Here is a 23266-nt window from a genome sequence, read left to right as displayed (position 1 = left end):
CAGGATAAAAATACTAGTTTTATTAGATGTTATGTCATAGGTAAACAGTAAGGTCCAAACAAAGCCTTTGAGGAATCAGGACATAGGGGTAGACAAAGGAGGAATGGAAATGAATGATTATCAATCAATCCTGAAAAAAACATGTTTATTACATAATATTTTTCTTAACACAACAAAAAAGCACCAGTATATATTTATTTATCCAAATCTCTAATAAAAATCTGCATGTAGTTTATGCTATCTTAAAAATGACAATACCTATTCAATTTCAATCTGGTCAGTACATTGTTTTCATTTCAATAAAAGTGCATTCTCTTTATAATTTATTGTTTTTCAAACTAAATTAAGGTTCTTTTCTTTGTTTCTGTCACAAGGCAGATCTCCCTTGACAAATTGCAAATGGTTTATAATTAGAATCAAGTGGAACACAATATTGACATTAAATCTACTAAATAATTTTATAGGTAGAGACTTTAAAAGAATGAAACTATAAAATGTGACTAGTTTATCTTTGAGGCACCTCTATGTGTGATATATGTGGTTCCACTATAAAGTGATAACATTTTCATGAGTGGTTTAAGAACATCAGTTTCACTCCTTTATTGTCACAACACACAAACAGTATTTACAATAGAAGATACTGATTTAGAATGCAACAAAAGGCCCCACATATTAGGACAACATCTACATTTTAAATACCCAATATTTGTGTTAAAAATAGCAATTAAGAGTTGTGGTTACAAAATCACAAAACCACAGAATACTGGAGTTGGAATGTAATTCAGTGATCAGTTAGTCCAAATTATACTAGAAAAAGAACACTTATGACATAACTGGCAATTAATTGGTCATCCAGTCAGTCAATAAGCATTTACTGACTGCCTACTAAGTGCTAAAGCACTATACTCAGTGCTAGGTATGCAAAGAAAGGCAAAAAATGATTTCTGCCCTCAAGGGCTAACAATCTAATCAGGGAGACAACAAGCAAACAAATATATAAAAATAAGTTATATGCAGGACAAACAGGAAGTAACAGAGGGAAGGCACTAAAATTAAGCAGGACTGGAAAGGCTTTCTGTAGAAAATGAGATTTTAGATGGAACTGGAAGGAAGCCAGGAAGCAAAGATGAGAAGGGTGAACACTCCAGGCTTGGGGGACAACCAGAGAAAATGCCTAGAGCTGAGAGAAACGGAGCTTCTTGCTCATGGAACAGCAAGGATGCCAGTATCACTGGATCAAAGACTATGTGGGAGCAGGAGAGGTATAGATTGTAAGAAGGCTGGAATGGTAGCGGAGGGGGAGGCCTTGGTTATGAAGGGCTTTTGAACACTTAACAGAAGTTTTTGTATTTGATCCCGGAAGTCAAGGAGAGCCACTAGAGTTAATTAGGGCGTGTGTGTGTGTGTGTGTGTGTGTGTGTGTGTGTGTGTGTGTGTGTGTGTATGAGACAGACAGAGACAGAGAGACAGACAGAGAGACAGACAGAGATGGTCTACCCTATGCATAGGAAAATTACTTTTGACAGCTGAATGGAGGATGGACTAGACTGGAGAGAGACTTGTGGCAGCCAGACCAATCAGTAGGCTACTGCAATAGTCCAAGAATGAGGTGCTGCACTAGGGTGGTAGCAGTATCAGAGGGGAGAAGGGAGTGTGTTCAAGAGATATTAATTAATTAATGAGGTGAAATCCAAATGCTTCGGCAACAGATTATTTAATCTGTTGGAAATGGGAGGTAGGGGTTGTGGAGAGATGTTGAGGAATAGAAGATACCATCTAGGATATGAGCCAGAAGAAATGGAAGGATGGTGTTGCCCTTCATAGTATATCAAAACTGGAGGAGAGATTTTAGGAGGAAAGATGAGTTCAGTTTGAGACAATGAGTTTAAGATGTCTACTGAACTCCTTGCTATCTCTCATTACCCAATTAACAGGGCGAAGGTACTAGTATTAAATGGGGGAAGTCTTCTTGTAAAAAGTGAGATTGTACTCATTTACTCCCAATGTGAGTAGAGTAGCGTTTTTAACACAAATTCAAGAAATAAGGCAGTAAGAATGAGTAAAGAGAAAAAGAATCCCACCATAAAGAGCTATAATGGTTACAGGGACATCTAAGACACAAACTCAGAAGAGAATGATTCCAAAATATTTTCAATCAAAACTGCAAGGAAAATATAACTTGGACACAAAGTTCTGCTAGATTTCCTGGAAGAAATGAATCAAGAATTTAAAACTAAAGAGCGTAAAATTGTTTTTACACATAAAATCAGAGAAATACACAAAAAAAATTGGAAAAGAAATGAGCACTAGAAAAGAAAAACTTGGAAAGAATTAACAACTTAAGAAGTACAACACCTTATTCAAACAAACAACAGACTCCTTAAAAATTAGAATGGATCAAACAGAAGTTAATATCGTCATGAGACAAATACTGACACAAAGTCAGAAGACTGGAAAAAGTAAGAAAAAAAAGTATCTCCTATTAAAAATAAAACAAAAAACTTTGACCTGGAAAACAGATGGGGAGAGATAATCTAAGAATCACAGGACTGCCTGAAAAGTGTGGGCGGGAAGGTGGGAAGGAAGGAAGGTGGGAGGGAAGGAAGCCTATACATCATATTTCAAGAAACCATAAAACTGCCAAAAAAAAAAGAGAGCTAAGTGGAATTATAAAGAATCCACTAGTCATCTCCTGAAAGAATCTCCAAAACGAAAACTTTCAGAAACAAAGACAAAATCCAGAACTTCCAAATGAAAGAAAAAAAAATTCAAACAGCCTGAAATAAAGAGTTTAATTACTGAGGAACCACAGATACAATCACAAAAGATTTATCAACCACCACTGTAAAAGAGTACAGATCTCTGAATATATTCCAAAAAGCAAAACATATAGGTACACAACTATTAATAAGCTATTTAGGAAAACTGAGTAAAACCATATAGTGGAAAAAATGAATCTTTAATGAACTAGATGACTTTTAAGAAAGGATGAGAAAACTAAAGCCAAGTAGAACTTTTTCAATACAAACACAGAAAAAGAGAAACATAAAAAGGTAAATATGAGCAAACTATCATAACAGACTAATCAAAGATGAAGTGTTTAATATTCTAACATAGAAAGACAATACAAATATCTCCTCAGAACCCTACCATCATCAAGGGTCACAGGAGCTACATAAGAGATCTCAGTAGTGGTTTTGTTGCTTTGATTACCTTAAAAAAGAAGAAAGAGATGAAAAAAATATATACTAAAGAGAAAAAAGGGAACAGATGAGTGGAGGAAATTATTTCACAAAGTTGGGGGGCCCAAGTTAAAGATTAAACAAATGAGGAGTAGGGGAAGGGAGAGACATTTGAACTTCATTTTCATGTGAATTGATCAAAGAAGTAAAGGATATATATCCACAGTTGGGTAGAGAAATATAGTTCACTCAAGATAAACTAGAAGGGAAGAAAGTAGATTCAGGGAGGAGGGCAGATCTCAAAGAAGGGTTTAAAAGAAAAGAAATAATAAGAATTTGCAACTGGGCTCTGGGTGAGGAAAAGAGAAGGTGGATAAGGGGGAGCAGACACAGATTGCATCCAACCTGAAGCATGGGTTCTTGGCATATTCCTTCCTCACCAACCTCTCCTTTCTAAAGAGGAGGCAAGAATAGGTGGGGGGAAAATATAAGAGATTAGGATAGAAAGAAATTCACAATTAATTTTCAAAAACTGAATGTGAATGAGATGAACTCACCCATAAAATGGAATAGGAGAGAGAATACATTAGAAAGCAGATTCAACAACATGTGGTTTACTAGAAATATACTAGACACAAAAAGATTCATAGGGTTAAAGGGCCTGGGACAACATAATGCTTTAGCTTCACTCAAAAGAGGCAGGACAGGGTAGCAGTCATCATGATCTGAGAGAAGGAAAAAGGAAAAAATAGACTTGATTAAAAGACATAAAAAGGGAAACTACATCATATTAAAATGTACCCCAGAAAATGTTACAGTAATACTAAATATATACATATATATATATATATATATATAGAGAGAGAGAGAGAGAGATATATAGATATATATATATATATATATATATATATATATATATATATATATATATATATATATATATATATATATGCTAAATGGCATAGCATCCAAATAGTTAAAGAAAAAGTTACAGGTGTTAAAGGAAGAAATTACACAATAAAACTATTAACAGTGGGAGATCTCTATGTACATCTTTCAGACCTAGACAAATATAATAAACACAAAAGACAAGTAGAATTTTAGATACATAATATATCTATGGCAATTGCTGAATGGGAATAGAAAGGAGTATACATATATTCTCAGCAGTACACTGCAGGCTTTACAAAAACTGATCAAGTATTTAGGTCATAAAAGCCTCATAAAAATAGAGAAAAATTAAGCACATTGCTTAGTGACCTCAATGCAATAAAAATTATATACAATTTAGGGGCCAGTGAAATAACAAAAAACTAAAGGTCAATGACCAAGTTCTAAAGAACTGTTAAGTCAAAAAACAAATCAAAGAAAAAATAGGTAATTTCATTAAAGATAACAAGACAACATATAAAAATTTTGGAATGCTGCTAAAGCAGTCCTTAGTGGAAAATTTATATCTCTAAATATGTTCATCAACAAAAGAGAGAAATGGGGGCAGGTAGGTGGTGCAATGGATAGAGCACTGGCCCTGCAGTCAGGAGGACCTGAGTTCAAATCTGATCTCAGACCAGACATCTGACACTTATTAGCTGTGTGACCATGAGCAAGTCACTTACCTCATAAAGAAACAAAAAGAGAGAGAGAAGTAACAAGTCGATGAATTAGATATGCAACTAAAACAAACAAAAAAGAAACCTTGGAAGCCAATAAATTACAATCCCAAATAAACACCAAAATAGAAATTCTGAATATCAAAGAGAATAACAAAATAGAAAGAAAAAATTTAATTAATAAATTAAACTAGAAGCTGTTGCTTTGGGGAAAAAAATAAAATGGAAAAAATTAGCTAATCTGAATTTTAAAAATAAAGAAAACCATTTTACCAACATAAAAAATGAAACAGATTAACAATAAATGAAAAAAATTATTTGAAACTATCTTGCCCAATTATATGCCACTGAAACTGACAATCTACATGAAATGGATGAATATTTACAAAAACATAAAAGGTGTACATTAACAGAATAAGAAATAGGAGGCTTAAATAATTTAACTTAAATTACTCAATCTTAGAAAAAGAAACTGAAGAAGTCATAAATAAGATCCCAAATAATAAACACTACGACTAGATGAATTTATAAAAGAATTCTATCAAACATTCAAAGAACAATTATTTTTAATACTACACAAGCTTTTTTAAAAATGGGAAAAGACAAGGTCTTACTGAAGCCCTTCTATGATCCAACTATGATCTTGATATTTAAACCAAGGAGAGTCAAAAAAGAGAGAAAGAAAATTATACATCAATGTCCCCAGTGCACATTAACCAAAAATATTAAATGAAATATTAGCAGACTACAGCAACATATTATAAAGATTATACACTATGACCAGGTTGGATTTATACTAGGATTCAGGACTGGTTAGGAAAACTACCCACATACCAAACTATCTCAATAACAAGAACAATAAAAACAATATGATTCTATTAAGAGATGCAGAAAAAACTTCTAACAAGATTGGGCACCTAATTCCTACTAAAAACACTAAAGAACATAGAATAAATGGATCTTCTCTCAAATGATTATTAATAACAATCTAAAACTAAGAGCCATGTAATGAGGATATCCAGAAGTCTCCTGATAAGATCAAGGGTAACACAAGGATGTCTATTATCACCTCTAGTATTTGAGTGCTAGGAATGCTAGCTATTGCAATAAGACAAGACAAAGAAATTGAGGAAATAAGTACAGGAAAAGAGAAAATAAAATTAAAGATTTTTGCAGATGACATGACATGATGGTTTACTTAGAGAACTCTTGAGTCAACTAAAAATTAATTGAAAAATAACTTCAAACAAAGTAACAGGATGTAGGATAACATGCACATGAGTTAATGGCATTTCTGTGTATCACTGTATTATTAACAAAACTCAGCAGGAAGAGATGGAATAGGAAATTCCATTTTTTAAAAAAAAACTACAAAATGTATAAAATGAATAGGAGTCTACTTGTGCTTACAATTAACTCCCAGGCTGAGCCTCAATTGCAAAGGCAGCACCAGAGAACTCAGTGTAAAGATTAGATGGTAGGTGGGAAAAAACAAGAGTAGTAGTTCCATGGTGAGGTGACATTTCTAAACTTTGCAATCAATCAAAGGAATGACCCAGAAGAAGCCTAAATATGGGCAGTGTCAGCTGGCTAGAGAGTAAAGTCCTATCTTAGGCTCTCATCTACTCTCCATATACCAACTACTCATATCTACACACACACACAAAATCTCAGCAAGAAAAGATCTATGCATATATAGCTCTATTCATGCCAACAGATAAAACATTGATGTGTATCTACTTTCTTCCCTGAGCTTCAATCCTCATTATCAATGACCTATCGGACATTTCGAATTGATGGCCCACAACCTCAAGATACATAAAACAAAGCTTATCTTTTCCCCAAATTGTTCCTTTTTCCCAACTTCCCTATTCCTGTCAAAGGTACCCAGAGTCTCTCAGGTTCCTAACTTTATCCTCATTATCAACATTATCTTTAACTTGTCATTCTCCCTTACCCCACATATCTAATCAGTTGCCAAATCTTCCTACCTCTACTACATCTCTATAATCTGACCCCTTCTTTCCACTCATAGCTACCACCTTACTTAAAGGTTGTCAGTTTCCTCCATTTGAAATTAAACTTTTAAAAGTATTATTTCCTTCTTTGTACCTGCATCCCCAGCACTTGGTATAGATTCTAACACAAAGTAGATTTGGAATAAATGCCTGTCGACTGACTCATCTGTATTAGACTTTCACATACAAAAGACCTAAATTTTGGAGTTTGACACTCAAAATACACCCTTTTCCTAGGCTTCCTTTATTTTGCTAAGAGACCTTACATTTTATGTGACATTTATTTAGTTTTGAAAAAAGAAATTTTCTCCCAAATAGATCAGTTGTTTAAAGTACAGTATTATTATATAATTTTAAAAGTATATACTTTTGTTCCATTTTAATGAGATATTTTAGATGTGCAGTCTATTTCTGGGAGGTCAATATTCTGACCACTAGATACTTTTCTACTCTTATTCATGTAACCAACTTTCTTCTGAAGAACATACAAATCAGTGTAGGATACATATCTATAGTACTAGTTTGATTTCAATTAGTAATAGCTATCAATGTACAATAATTCAATTTGTAAACGTATTTAATCTGAACATGTTAGCTAAGTTTCTGAATGATCTTTTGAAGAGATCTAACCCCATATTACATATATCAAACTATATATATATACACATATATATATAATGTATGTCAAATTACATATATTATATGATACATATAATATACATATGTATTTAAGAAATATACCTAAGAAAAAATATTCCTAAAAAAAACATTTTGGATCCAAAATCACTTAGTTTTTGTGAGTTTTTTTTTTCTCTTGGAGATCTAATTTTAATAAGGAAAAAAATGAAGCAAACACAATTTGAAAGCAAGATGACATAGCTTGTTCCAAGCAATTTTTATAGTCGGATAGCATATAATATTGGACCAAAGGACCTGTCCTGAAATAGGATTTGAAATTCTGAACCTCAAACGGATCATTTTTGTCATAATAATGGAAACTGAAATATTGAACTCTCAGGACCTCTGTTTCTTTGTATGTTAAACGAAGTTGTTCTTGATGATATCTAAGTCCCCTTCCATGTCTAAGATTCTAGGTAATGTTGTTTTTTGTTTGGTTTTATAAAAGCAATAAAACCCTTGAAGAGTTCACTGTCACACTAAAATATTTATCCTTACCAGGGACTTTCAACGATTCTGTGACAAATCAGTAGGTGTGAGAATTAAATAAATGAAACTATATAAGATACATTATGAAGTAGTTTGGTTTTATTCTTGCTTATCCTGACAAAACTATAATATTCATCCATCAACATCTTGCTCATAATAATCAAAATATGCATTATATATATACACTCAGTTCTCCAGATTTACAATGTATTGTTAAAATTCTTTTGCAATAATTCCAAAAACACTGATATCATAAGATAGTATAAAGAAAAGCTTTATTTTAACTAACACCTTTTTTGAGACGCTGAAAACAGAATTAAGCAATAATAGATTTCAAGACTGTCTTAATGATCAGAAGTTTAAATTAACCATGACCAAATTATTAGCATGTGGAAATTTAATTTCCCCAAATATCTGATTGTTCTAAAACTCTGTGATAAGTGTTTAAAACCAATACATATTAAGGTGTAGACAGACTTCCAGGAAGTAAAACCATCCCCAAAAAGACAGCTAACACTTCCACTAGAGAAACTTTTGAGTATATTTCCTGGAGCTTTCCTGTGTCTATGTGAGTATTTTGCCCAAGAAATCTTGCATGAAGTTTTGTAGTAAGAAAACATCTTAGGAACACATGTATTATGAGCTAAATTCTGGAAAAGAATACAGAGTAATTAAAAACACAGTTGGATCTCAGTTCCAGATTTTATTCCAGATTAGAAAAAACTATGCAACTCTATTTTTAGAAAAGATTTTTATATTGCCTGGTACTAAACCTGAAAAAAAGATCATTTTATATTGTAAAGATGCAAAAATATTCACGTGTGAATAAAATTAAAATGCAGGGATCCACTGGGTCATAAATATATTTATCCACAAACAGAATAATATTAACAGTATTATTAAGCTAAATTGGAAATCAAATATAAAATTCTTCTAATCATCTAAAAATAATTTATGTACTATCTTTGGAAAAGAGCCGATATTGGAAAAAATATAATCTGGCAAAACTCTAAAACAAGCATTCAGTGTGATTCCTAATTGTTCTACATTGTTTCCTAGTTTATGCCATATAACACATGTTTTTAAGATGTTTTCTTATGCTGAAATCCAATGCAAACCATCTTTCCACCCCATCCCACCAATAAAATCCCCACATAGAGATAGTAAAAATATTTTAAGGAGTTGAGGATGGGGTGAAAGAATAATGGAACTGTTATGAATGTTATCCACTCTGAATTTTTTATATTAACATACACATTCATAAGATAATCTATATTTTCCTTTATGTGCAAATTTCTACATTTTTAACTAAGAAATGTGTTATCTTTTTCCATACTTAAATTTAAACAAAAGCAAATTACCAGGACTCAAAATAGCTAAAGATTTAAAGAAAGGTTGTCCTGGTAACCAAATATTGGTGGGGTACTAACTGACATCCAAGGCAACTAGAGGAGAGAGAGAGAGATAAGATGAAGGCTTGGCATTCTCTGATCATCTCATTATTGTTCTAATGAGGAACTTTGCTCTGGGAATATCATCTCAGCTACTTTCACATCTTTTGTCCTACTCCCTTGATCTCCCTTTCAGTTCTTAATTAGGCCTTAAAGAGCTCACACTGCCCTTTCAACTGGCTACTGCTCCTGTTTAAACACTGCGCTTTCAGAGACAGGTGTTGGCACCAGAATATAAGACATACAAACTTAATTACAAAACACTATGTCCAGGGGGAAAAAAATAACCTGGTGGATTGCTATTATTGGAGAACTTAATGTAAATTACTTCAAACATCTTATAATCTTCATAAAAATTTTTCAAATACTTTTTCCTCAAAAAACAATAACCAGTATGAGGAAGCATTTTCTCCTTTTAATTATATCTTGCATTAAATTAACAACACCTAGTAATCCTTTAACTGTCATTAAGGATAGTTAGTATTCCAAAGAAAAATAATCACACATCAAGGAATTCTTTTATCACCTTTAAATCCTTTAAATAAAACAATTTTCATGTTTTATTTCTTTAAAGAATTCTAAGGATGCTTTTATAGTAATGAATTACATGAGTTGGAGAAGTACATTTACAAGCACATAGAAATTGTAATTAAGGTTACTTTAGAAACAATAGCTACCATGTTAAGTTAATCTCAAACAAAATAAAACATCAAAAAATTAAGTAACTGGCTGATAAAATTCAGTTTATTATCTGATCAAAGACTGACTTCACACATTCTGACATTTCCTATCAGTCTATCATATATAGAAACTTAGGTTTTTATGAAACATTAAAACTTATAACTCATTTACATAAATGGCACAAAGTCATACTGCTTTCTATAATATTTTCTGAATAGTTTGAGAATTAAAAGAAAATATTTTGAGTAGTGTATAAGTCCTAATATATCCATCATTTCTTATAAGCATATTATATCATATAAATTGTGATTTATTACTTTTAAAAAATCATTACTATTCACCTACATCATACACATTAAGCACAAACTAACTTCAAGCCTCTTGGATTAGAGCCCCAGATTCAGGGAGAACTTTTACACCAAGACCATGGCCACACTTATCCGCATTTTCCTAAAGCAGCTCATCACTTATTTTAAGATATGCTAAGCTGGTTACAAATAAAATCCAACTTTAAGCAATAACCTAACAGTAGCCCCAACTATAGAAGGGGAGTAAAACCAGAAGAAACAAATTGAGGAAATGTTAATATTCAATACTGGGAAAAGTATTCTGGCACTGGATACATCTGATTACAAAAGTCTTCAAAGGGAAATAGAATACTTAGGACACTTAAAATCTTCACCATCAGGGCAAAAAGCAAATGTATTTGCAAGAAGGTGTAGTCTTGGATTGACAGACACCAGATTAACTAATACTTTTCATATATAATACTCAGGTTATTCAAGCATTATCCTTGGTTCAAAGTTATCCATATCACAATAAACAAAAACATTGTTGCACCTGTCATTTCCATATTCTTGAACACACACACACACACACACAAATATTCACTTTAACTCTATCTTTAAACCAATATCAAAACAAATGAAATATATGTATTTAAAACTCTTCAACTATAATTACACTATTTACCAAAAATTTCATAGCTCTTATGAATCCTGCTTCCCATTATATGTAATACATAATGCATTTTTGTAGTCTCATATTATTTTATAGTAACCTTAGTAACTTAACTCTAGTAATAAAGAAAAATTTCAATAGTTTGCAATGCTGTTACTCACCAGTGTTTTCCTGAGATCTTCACTGCTTGTCGGTTTCATATGAAAACTGAGTAAGAAAAAATATACATAAATGTCAAATAGTAGGTATAGCCTACATTGAATGCAAAAATATACCTTTTAAACCAGTATCAAAGTAATTTCTGTGATAATATTTTAAGTTATAACAAATAGTCAAAGAAAGCAATGATAGCATTCATAAACTATCTCTTAAAATTTAAAATCTGGAGGTAAGCATTGTATATTTATGTATACCTCAGAAATAAAGAATCAAATCTATTGCTCCTGAAGCAGTAAATACAAATGTAAAAATAATATTAACTACAGAGGTACTTCACAAAAATGAAATTTATACACTAAATATTATTAATACCATATTTGCAATACTAGAAGACATGTAACTCAGGATATTTTTATACGAATCTATGAAGAATTAAGTAAATTTGGGACTTCAAAGATATTAAAATGATGAGGCAAAAGTCTTCTAATTCATAGGTCTCATATCAGCAAAATTAACCTTCCATGTATCATTCTACTGCTAAGACTCAATACTGAGTCATGTAGACAACTTCTTGGCATAAGTATTTCTTTATACTGGCCTTAAAATTAAATATTCAGGCTAAAAAATAATAAAAGAGAAGAAATTAGGATTATTTCTAAATGCATCAATAATCTTTTGCCATAAAGCTTGTCCTTTAAGACGTGAACAATAACCAAAAATTTATTTAGGAGATAAATGCAATTGAATGTTTAGGTATCAATTATTTTCACTGGTTACTTAAAACTACTGTACCTTCTACAAAGCATAACAATTGAGCCCTGGGGAAATCTCTTGTGCTTTTAATAAGTTTGCTATTACTGAATTAAAATGGATTGTGGGTATGCTATAACTGTATTCCTACAAGACTTATTAATTTTACTTCTTAATTTTTGGAAGATCTACATAAAGAATGCAGACATCAAAGACTAAATCTACATAAACTTTGTTACTATGTCTATGTGTATGTTAACTATGTTACTTTTTAAAAGCATTTCTCTATATAACATAAACATATAATAAAAAGCATCTCTTATTATATATAGCACATTCCATAAATTTATATGGCAAAAAGTAAAGGTCTGATAATCCCCAAACAAACCACCATATTCCTAAAAGTTTCATTTGTTATTACTAGCCTCAATATCAAGATGATGGTACTTTTTGCCCAATATGCATTAACTCCCAATAGATACTAAGGGATCTCTATCAGGCCTAGGCTAGGAGATACTGCAATACTATAACCCCATGAGTTTAGAACTGCTTTATTTTTTGGGTTGCATTGTATTAGCTAATGTATAAAGCAAATAACTTATATGCTCTTCCATCCAACTTAAAATTCAAGATGGGCAATAAAAATATAGAGAGATTAAGATTAAACATTTAACACATGGATCAAATAAGAAAATTATATATAATGCATATAAAATGTAATTTGCGATGGAAGGTAAAGAGTTGTGAGGTATTATATCTTTGAGAAAATGGAATAAGTGAACAGAGGACCACATAAAGGAGTCACAACAAGCAGATGTAAAATATAATGCTACTTGTGGCCTTTTTAAGGCACTGACTGTAGGCTTGGACTCAAAAGTGTGATGTTGGTATTGTTAGAAAAAAGGTGAAAGATATGAGAATAAGAAACATATGAAATCAACCTTTCAGGCAAAAAAAAATAAAAATCTTAAGCAAAGTCTGGCTCTATGCTGTCATGGGCTAGTTTTCTTCTGTTAGTGTTCGGCTATATATGGGGAGGGAGAGAGATATATGGACACACACATGCACATATTAATTGGGTTGTTCATATTTGACTGTATAACATTTACTTCCTCAAATAATATAACAAGCTTTATATTATGATAAAAGCATCAATATCACATTTGTAAGTTCATTAGAGCTCTAAATAACTAATAATAACAGAAATGAGAATCAAAACAATTCTGAGGTTTCACATCATACCCAGCTAAGTGACAAAAGTGATATAAAACAGAAGTAGTCTATGTTGTAGGAGCTGTTAAATAACAAGTAAATGTTGGAAGAGTTATAATTTAGTACAACCATTCTACAAAGTAATTTGGAATTAAGCAAATAAAGTAGCCAAAATATCCATAACCTTTGACCCAGAGATTACACTGCTAGACATATTCCAAGGATACTACTGACAACAAAAAAAGACTCCATAAATACCAAAATATCTGAAGCAGCACTTCTTGTATCAAAGAACTAGAAACAGAGTAGGTGATCACTGACTGGGGGAATGGCTAAAGAAATTGTGGCATACAAATGTAATGAAACATTTTTATGCTGTAAAAAAAAAATGGCTATGATACAGAGAAGCACAGAAAAACTTACACTAACTGATTTAAAGTGAAGTAAGCAGAGCCATGAAAACAATACCTGTAATGATTACCATGTAAATGGAAACAACCACTAGAAACAGAACATTGTGAAATTACAAGCATGAAGCTTAGGTCTAAATACAAAATATGAGAAGACATCTTTCCTAACCTCTTCTAAAAAGGTTGGGGTTCCACTAGTGTGCAACACTGCATATGATGTCAGGTTGCAGTATTTTGTTTTGGTTTTTTTGGTGAGGCAATCATGGTTAAGTGACTTACCCAGGGTCACACAGCTAGTGTCTGAGGTCACATTTGAAATCAGGTCTTCCTGATTCCAAGGCCACAGCTCTATCCACTGCACCACCTAGTTGCCCCCCCCCAATGTATTAGCTGGTTTTACTGATTGAGGGGGGAGGTGTCTTCCTCTTTTTAAGAATATTCAGTACTATAAAGGATACCTCTTGGGAATGGTCGGGAGGTAAAGTTTCAGTGCAAGATATAGATGACGTAAAAACAAAAGTGACCCCAAAAAATCTGGTTTTAATAATTTCATAAGAACTAAACATTTTTAATGGAAATTGGATGTGCTCTCACGTCTTTAATTCTACTTGGCCTTATAGCAGTTACTGATATGCAAATCTTTTTTTTTTAAATTTGCTCCTTTGATATTAAGAAAAAATACAAATAATATATAAGTGAATATAAAATATTTAAAGCCAAAATAACTTAAATTGATGAAAAATTGGGAGCCCAGTCTATCTAAGCCTATGGATTTTGTAACTCACATGAAAGCCAACAACCCCCTGAAAAACATGAGAATACTTTAGGATGATTATATTACAATAAGGTAACAACTGAAAGGGAAAAGGTATCTAGTGAATCAAGTCCCAGTTAATTTCCCTTATATCTGTTTTTAACAGTGATCTAAGACATTCTGCCCTTCTTACTACATAAAGGAGATCTGTGTGAGAGGCCTTTTTTTATCGGGTATTGTCTAAAGTGTAAAGACAGGAACCCTCCCTCATAGTCTGCTTTTTATTCTCACACTGATGTGTCAAACACATGATGAACTCAGTCATTCATAGATTGCCTTTTTTGATCTGTCCTTAAGGGGGAAAAAATGAGTTAACTGAACTGGATTGAATTAGCTTGGTGAAAAATAAAATGTCTTTATTTATCGAAGTGTGGCACCAATTTGTGATATCTTTCTCTTCAGCATGCTGTCCTCATGTCAGACAAGATACTGAATAATACGATTTGACTGCTCAACTGAGTTGCTGACAGGTTAAAAGAACGATGTTTTTAAAAGTATACACAATAAATTGTGAGGTACTAAAATATACAAATGTCGTCTGCACTGAATTTTAGAATAAATTTAAATTCTGAAATACTAAAAGATTCTCGCAAAAAAAGTTTAAATTAATAAAACATTCTATAGCAAGCTAAGATGTTTGAAATATTATGACTAAAAATTTTCATAATTTCTGCTGAAATAATTATTGGACATTTAAAATTCTGAATGTATAAATTGCCTCAGGAATTTTTTAAAATAAGGAGTCCTTAAATTAGCATTGTTTATCCACTTTTTATGAATATAGAAAAATAGCTTTATGTGAGTAGGCCAGATGAATCATAGTCTTTATGAAGTGTCAAAGATAATCACGGTAATAACAACCAAAACATTACTATTATTATTCAAGATTTCCTACAGATTCTTTATATAAGAGCTAAACAGGGGGTGGAGTTTTTAAAAGAAAGAGCAAATAACTTGTTCTTTTACAAAATAAAAATATATAAGAATAAAATAACATTGAATTGGTTTCTAGAAATTCCCTGATATAATACACAATTAAAGCAAAAAATGTTTACTGGGTATATTACCTTTTTAAGGATTATTGATCTTTCACTAAATACATAGCATTTAGTGTTCTTCTAGAATAAAGTACTTTTTAAGATTACACATTTTATCATAATCTAGATCATATACCTATGAAGCACAATACTGTTGCCATTAATAAAGCAATAGTTGCAATTAACAAAGTAGCTCAACCTAATTAATGCTATTAGTTAATGTTATCTATTAAAATTTCTCATCTGAAACATTTCCCTGAATCAAAATTGTATTCTTTCCCATCAGTTATTTGTCCATTCCCAAATAAAACATGAAAAATGTGTAATCAGAAGAAAATTATCACCTTTAACTTACATCTCATGGAATGTGTCCACTTATTTACCATGAAGAGTTGGGGCTCTCTAAAGAACTGTGGTTTTGCCAGAATAACAATTATGCTGGTTGAAAATATGACTAATATGGAAATGTTTTACCTGATTGCACATGTATAACCTATATCAGATTTCTTATTGTCTCAAGGAGGGGGGAGGGGAGGAAGGAAGGAATAGAATTTGTAACTCAAAACCTTAAAAAAAAATGTCAAATGCTAAATTGTTTTTACATGTAATGAAGAAAAAATAAAATATTGTTTTAAAAAGAATAGCCAATATACAATAATAGTAGGTAACTCCTTTCTCAAAGCTGGACAAATCTAATGATACAAAGAAAAACACAGAACTGAACAAACTGGGAGAACTCAGGGCCGAAAGATTTTTTGAAGACTACACATATTTCTCAGCATCACACAATACCTTTTACAAAAAGAGGCAATGTAATAAGGCACAGAATAACATAACAAAGCAAAGCAGAAACACCAAATCACATCTTTTACAGACTATTTTTAAAATGACACTTGTGATTTCATTAGGGTACAGAGCTACAAGTAAGGAACTTCCTCTACCAATGCAGATCTGGCTTTTCTGTAGAACTTATAATTCTGGGGAACTGAGGGATTAAATAACTTGCTAAGTGTTACCCAGCTTGTGCCAGAGATGAGACTTGAAGCTAGGTTTTCCTGACTCGGAATCTGTCTTTCTACTTACTACACCAAAATAAAATGAAAACACAATCAACACAGGGGACCCACGCAAAAGAAAAACTTCAATGGAGACTGAAAACTTTTTCTGATTTTCAGAATATGTTCCATTCCTTTCTGCAGTTTCTGGTGGATGCGGAATAGTTTTCTACTATTTTAAATTCTTTTCCTTTATATTTCAAAGTCTTTCTTCTTTTAACTTGCAGAATTTGCTGTGTGTCCCTGGTATATTAACCACTATCTGTCTGGGGAGTCAAGCATAGTTTTGTTGCTACTGTTTTCCCAACTGGCAGTCTATGGAGTCTTTCATTGTTGCTCTTCCCCTCCTCCCAGGTATGGAGAGGGTCTGGACAGTTTTCCTATATTATTTCTTGCATTCTGATATTCAGGGGTTTTTTTTACCTGTTATGCTCTTCTCAGATGCCTATGATCTCTACCCATCCTCTCTTCAAGGTAAATGTATTGTGCTTGCCTAAAGAATATGCATTCTTTCACTTACTGCTTTTCTTTTTCTAGATTGCCATTCACTATAGCATATCTGTATCCTCAGTCTGTTGTTTCTTCTTTTGTTCTTTGAAGGGACTTAAATTTTCTATTCCGATATTCACCTCTTCTGTGCATGTCTAAGTTCTGCCATTCTGATCTCATCTAAATTCTTCTCTCAAGTTTCTGCTTTGACTCTGGAACCATTCTGGAATATTCTGGTGCACTTTCATGCTTTCTTAGAAATACAATTCTATGTTTAATCATGTGTTGATTCAATTTCCTTTGGCTTACTATATTTAGAGATGTCTGCAATCTTTTAGATGTTTCGGTACCAGCTTTCTGATTTTATTATCTTACTTGTTGATTTATCTAAGTTTTCTTCCTTTTGAGGACTTTGGCAGTTTGATGCTTTTCCCTTATATTCCTCCTTTGACTTACTTTCTGACTCCCATTTGCAGAGCTGGACCTCAAAGATGTCTCAACCCTCACCCACTTTGGGGAATTCATTTATCATCAGACACAGTCCCTCCCCTAGTAACTTCTGAGAGGACAATACTGACCCAAGCTAAATGCCAGTCTATCTTCTTTCAGGCATGGTACAATCTACACATGGGTGCCGTATTCCAGTTACCTCAGTTCTTTCGTTCTCTGAGAGCAGCTTCCCCAGGCAGAACATGGTAACACCCACTATACCTCCCCTTGTTCTGTAAGTAACTGGAAGAGCTGTGGTTTACTACTTATTGTAAAAGAATGCTGGGGTGAAGGAAGGGAAAGGGGATACAGGATAGACTTCAGCAGTAACAGGACCACTGCTAAGTGGATCTGGGAAGAGAAGCTAGTAGGTTATATAATACATACCCTCCACAGCAAGGAGACTGGGTGAAGAGGGTACTGAGCAATTTAGGAGCAAATTAGGAATTAGCATTTTTCAGTGCTAAATAATAAAGCTATTAACTTTGTGGGCTTCTTGGTTTCTGCCTGCACAAAAAGCTATAATTGCTTTACCTAAGGTAGGCAGTGGTATTGGCCAGCCAGCTGGGCCTGGAGTCAGGAGGGCCAAAGTACAAATCTGGATTCAAACACTTATTGGCTGTATGTATAACATTGGACAAGTCATGTAACCTCAGTTTCCTCAATATAAAATGGGAATAATACTAACAGCCACCTCACACAGTTATGAAGATCAAATGAGATACATGTTCATTAAAAAAAAAGTGGGGCAGCTAGGTGAGTTCCAATCCAACCTCAGACACATAACACTTACCAGCTGTGTGACTCTGGGCAAGTCACTTAACCCCAATTGCCTCACCAAAAAAAGAAAACCAAAAAAACCCATAAAAAAACCCACAAACAAAAAAAAAAGTAATTAGCACAACACCTGGAATACAGTAGGCACTACATACATGCTTATTCCTTTCCCACTTTCCCCACTCCCTCTGGAATATAATTCTTCTTGATTTTTTTTTTTTGGAGAGTTCATGGGGACTGGAAAAAGTCTACTGTTCCATCTTTCCAGTCTTGTGACCAATCTCCTATATGGAAACTTAATCCTAAATAAGTAAGTTAAAGAACAAATCACAGAAACAGCTGCTAATAACTGGGGTGAGGAAGAGGGCTGGCATGGTAGAGCTTGTAGTGGCTGTAGAAAGAAAGAATCCTCCTCACAGTTCCAAGACAGAAAAGAGTGCTTGTGGTCATTCATGGACCACAGCACAGGCCAGGAAAGGAGTAAACACCCTTGATCATAGCACCATGGAAGAACCGAAAATTTACAGGTCCCTAGAAGTATCTCTGAAAACAGCTGCACAAAACTCCCAAAGCTTGGGACAGCACATTCTCCACACTGGAAACAGACCCCTGCCTTAAAAAAGAGTTTATAACTCAAATAATTATCTGGGATCATGAGCAAGCAGTGCAAAAAGAGTAAGACCACAGAATCTTACTTTGGTGACAGAGAAGATCAAAATATACAACCAGAAGAAGACAACAAAGTCAAAGCTCCTACATCCAAAGCCTCCAAGAAAAATATAAATTGGTCCCAGGCCATGGAGGAGCTCAAAAAGGATTTTGAGAAGCAAGTAAGAGAAGGAGAGGAAAAACTGAGAGTGATGCAAGAAAATCATGAAAAACAAGTCAACAGCTTGCTAAAGGAGACCCAAAAAAATACTGAAGAAAGTAACACCTTAAAAAATAGCCTAACCCAAATGGCAAAAGAAGTCCAAAAAGCCAATGAGGAGAAGAATGCCTTAAAGAGCAAAATTGGCCAAATGGAAAAGGAAGTCCAAAAGCTTACTGAAGAAAATGCTTTCTTAAAAATTAGGGAGCAATTAGAAGCTAGTGACTTTATGAGAAATCAAGATACTGTAAAACAAATTCAATAAGAATGAAAAAGCAGAAAACAATGTGAAATACCTCATTGGAAAAACAACTGACCTGGAAAATAGATCCAGGAGAGATAATTTAAAAACCACTGGACTAGGGACAGCTAGGTGGCACAATGGATAGAGCACCGGGCTTGGAGTCAGAGGACCTGAGTTCAAATCCAGCCTCAGACCAACACTTAACACTTACTAGCTGTGTGACCCTGGGCAAGTCACTTAACCCCAACTGCCTAAAAAAAAAAAGTATTGGATTATCTGAAAGCCATGATCAAAAAAAGAGCCTAGACATCATCTTTCAAGAAATTATCAAGGAAAACTGCCCTGATATTTTAGAACCAGAGGACAAAATAGAAATTGAAAGACTCCACCGATCACCTCCTGAAAAGAGATTCCCAAAGGAAAACTCCTAGGAATATTGTAGCAAAATTCCAGAGTTCCCAGGTAAAGGAGAAAATACTGAAGCAGCCAGAAAGAAACAATTCAAGTACTGTAGGAACACAATCAGGAGAACAAAAGATTTAGCAGCTTCTACATTAAGGGACCACAGAGCTTGGAATATAATATTCCTGAGGGCAAAGGACATAGGATTACAACCAAGAATCACCTACCCAGCAAAATTGAGTATAATCCTTCAGGGGTAAAAATGGACATTCAGTGAAATAGAGGACTTTCAAGCATTCTTGATGAAAAGACCAGAGCTGAACAGAAAATCTGACTTTCAAATACAAGACTCAAGAGAAACATAAAGAGGTAAACAGGAAAGAAAAATCATAAGGGACTTATTAAGGTTGAGCTGTTTACATTCCTGCATGAAAAGATGATATTTGTAACTCATGAGACCTTTGTCAATATTAGGGTAGTTGGAGAAAAAAAATTATATGTATGAGAGAGAGAGAGAGAGAGAGAGAGAGAGAGAGAGAGAGAAGACAGACAGACAGATAGATAGAGGGCACGAGGTGATTTGAAAATGAATGGGTGATATCTGGAGAATAAAATTATGGGGTGAGAGAATTATACTGGCAGAACGAGAAAGGGAGAAGTAGAATAGGGGTAAATTATCTCATATAAAACAGACAAGAAAAGGCAGTGGAGGGGAAAGGGGGTAGGTGAGAGGGAATGAGTGAATCTTATTCCCACTGGATTTGGCTTAAGGAGGAAATAACATACACACTCAATTGGGTGTGGAAATCTATCTTACCCTACAGGAGAATGCGGGGGGGGGGGGGGGGAACAAGACAGCAGGGGGATGATAGAGGGGAGGGCAGACTGGGGAAGGGGGTAATCAGAAGCAAACATTTCTGAGGAGGGACAGGGTCAAAAGAGTAAATAGAATAAATGGGGGGTGGGACAGGATGAAGGGAAACATAGTCAGTTTTCCAAAGCATGACTACTACGGAAGTGTTTTGCATGATTACACATGAATAACCTGTATTGAATTACTTGCCTTCTCAATTAGAGTAGGTGGGGAAGGAGAAAGGGAGAAAATCTGGAATCCAAAGTTTTAAAAACAAATGTCTAAAAAAACTATTCTCACATGCAACTGGGAAATAAGATATACAGGCAATGGGGTATAGAAATCTATCTTGCCCTACAGGGAAATTGAAGGGGAAGGAGATAGGAGAAGGGGGTTGGGGGCAGAGACAGAAGGGAGGGCAGATTAGGGGAAGGGGTATTCAAAATGCATGCCATTTTGGGGTGATGGGAGGGATGAGATGGGGAGAAAATTTGGAACTCAAAATATTGTGGAAGTGAATGTTGAAAACAAAAAATAATTAAATAAATTTGGAAAAAAAGAAAAAACCATTGTGAGATGAGTTCTAAATAGGCTTCACCAGATTGGCAAGGGAGTTCAAGATACAACAAAAAGGTTAAGGACCCTTAATTTAGTCTGATCACCTCATTTTACAGATGAGGAAGTTGAGGTCCAGAAACATGATGTGATCTTCCCCAAAGCCTGAAAGCTACCAAGTACAAGACCTGGGTTTTGATCCCAGGTCCTTTGATTCTAAATCAAAGATCTTCCCACAGAAGATTCTGTCTCTATTCCCATTTTCTTCTCATTATTCTCTTGCTGTGAAATCTCATATCTTATTCATTCCTATTGTTTCAATTATGTTCTTTATGCAAATGACCTTCAAATCTCTGTTTTCAGCCCTGACCACTCTCTTCCAAGCTCTGGTTCCTTTTTGCAATTATCTGTAACACATTTCCAACTGCACATCCTACCAGTAACTCAAACTCAACCTGCTTAAAGTGAAATTAATCTCTGCCCCGCCAAGATCAGTTCTTTTCCTCAATCTGTGTATTTCTGTCAGTGGGACCACTATTCTTCCCTGTCATATAGGCCTAAAACTTGTTATCTTTTGACTTAACTTCTGGTGTTGCCTCCTAGATTCAATAAATAATCCAGTCCTGTGGATTATTTTCTATTTTCTACTTTCTCTTCTAATTTCTGCTACTACTCTAGCTCCTTGTTTGGCACTTTGCTATAATCCATCTTGCTTATCACTGCCAGATTAGTTTCAGGAATACAGTATCATATATTTAGAGCATAATAGGGCTTCACAGGCCATCACCCTGCTCTTTTCACACGCGGAAACTGAGATTCACTAAAATAACAATAAATAAATAGAGGTCACTAGGATAATAATCCGCAGACGTATGAATTGAACCCAGATCCTCTGACTCTAGAGCCAGTACTCTTTCTACTACAGCAAGCCTACATCCAAATTCTTTTTAAAGCACTGATAAGATCACATCATTCCCTGCTTACAAATTGTCAAACTGCTCCCTGGATAAACTCCTCATCCTATCATTTAAGACTGTCTAAATTATAGGATCAATATCTACCAGCACTTTCTATACTACTGCCATATAAGACGACGATAATAATAACAATAACTAGTATTGATATAGTGTATACTATGTGCCAATCACTGTAAAGCACTTTATATTTGATCCTCACAACAAACCTGGAAGGTAGGTACTACTATGATCCTCATTTTACAGTTGAGGAAACCGAGGCAGTCAGCAGTTAAGTGATTTACTCAGGTTCACACAGCTAGTATATGAGGCCAAATTTAAACTCAGGTCTTCCTGACTCCAGACCCCGAGTTCTATCCCCTTCACCACCTATCTGGCTCTAACCAGATTAGGTTGATTTTTTTTTTCCCCTCCTCAAGATTAAATTTGCTCTAGGTGATAAAGCTCAAGTGTTAACTCTACTTCCTGGTAGCCATATCAGCACGGCTACCTGGTCACCTTAGGCCATAAAAGGGCAATGATGATGATGATGATGATGATGATGACAGTGAAGATAGCACCATTTATACAGTGCCTACCTACGTGCCAGGCACTATGCTAAACACTTTATACAAATTCTCTCATTTGATCTTCACAACCCTGCCTGGGAGGTATCACTGTCTCCATATAGTTGAGGAAACTTAGGTAGACAGAGGTTACATGCCCAAAGTTACACAGCTGGTAAGTGTCTGAAGTTAGATTTGAACTCAGATCTTTCTGACTCTAGGCCCAGCACTCTGTCCACTGTGCCACTTAGCTGCCCCAACAAAGGTGGGGCTCTTCAGATGTGGTGGTATATTCCCAGGCTAACACACATACACACACACAGCCCTCTTACTGAGCAGTCAAGGGGGATCACCTCTACCAAAGCCAAGTGCTATGAGCTTACTGAATATCCTTTCTATACTATGGCTACATAAATCTCCTTCTGACAAATGTTAAATGACCTACAAGTGTCTTGCTTTATTCCAGTACCCATCTGGATTAGGCTCAACCCATTACAGGCTCCAACCTAGATTTTCAACGTCCTCTAATGAATCATATGTTCCGGTTAAATTGGATTACTTGTC

At 34.3% G+C, this 23266-nt stretch overlaps 1 protein-coding gene across 2 annotated transcripts in view; it reads right to left on the bottom strand.

The window, feature by feature from the left end:
- Positions 1–23266, bottom strand: part of RAB11FIP2 (RAB11 family interacting protein 2) — a 92683-nt gene that overhangs the window by 4398 nt on the left and 65019 nt on the right. For both annotated transcript variants that reach the window (XM_078151038.1, XM_020988187.2), the window contains one exon: positions 11231–11276. In XM_078151038.1, coding sequence (XP_078007164.1) covers positions 11231–11276 — 46 coding nt within the window. The remainder of the gene's footprint in view (positions 1–11230; positions 11277–23266) is intronic.

The sequence above is a fragment of the Phascolarctos cinereus genome, unplaced genomic scaffold (genome assembly GCF_003287225.1).
Source record: "Phascolarctos cinereus isolate Bilbo 61053 unplaced genomic scaffold, phaCin_HiC Scaffold_3;HRSCAF=262, whole genome shotgun sequence".
NCBI lineage: Eukaryota > Metazoa > Chordata > Mammalia > Diprotodontia > Phascolarctidae > Phascolarctos > Phascolarctos cinereus.
The sequence above is the reverse complement of the archived record's forward strand: the minus strand, read 5'-3'. Positions and strand labels throughout refer to the sequence as shown.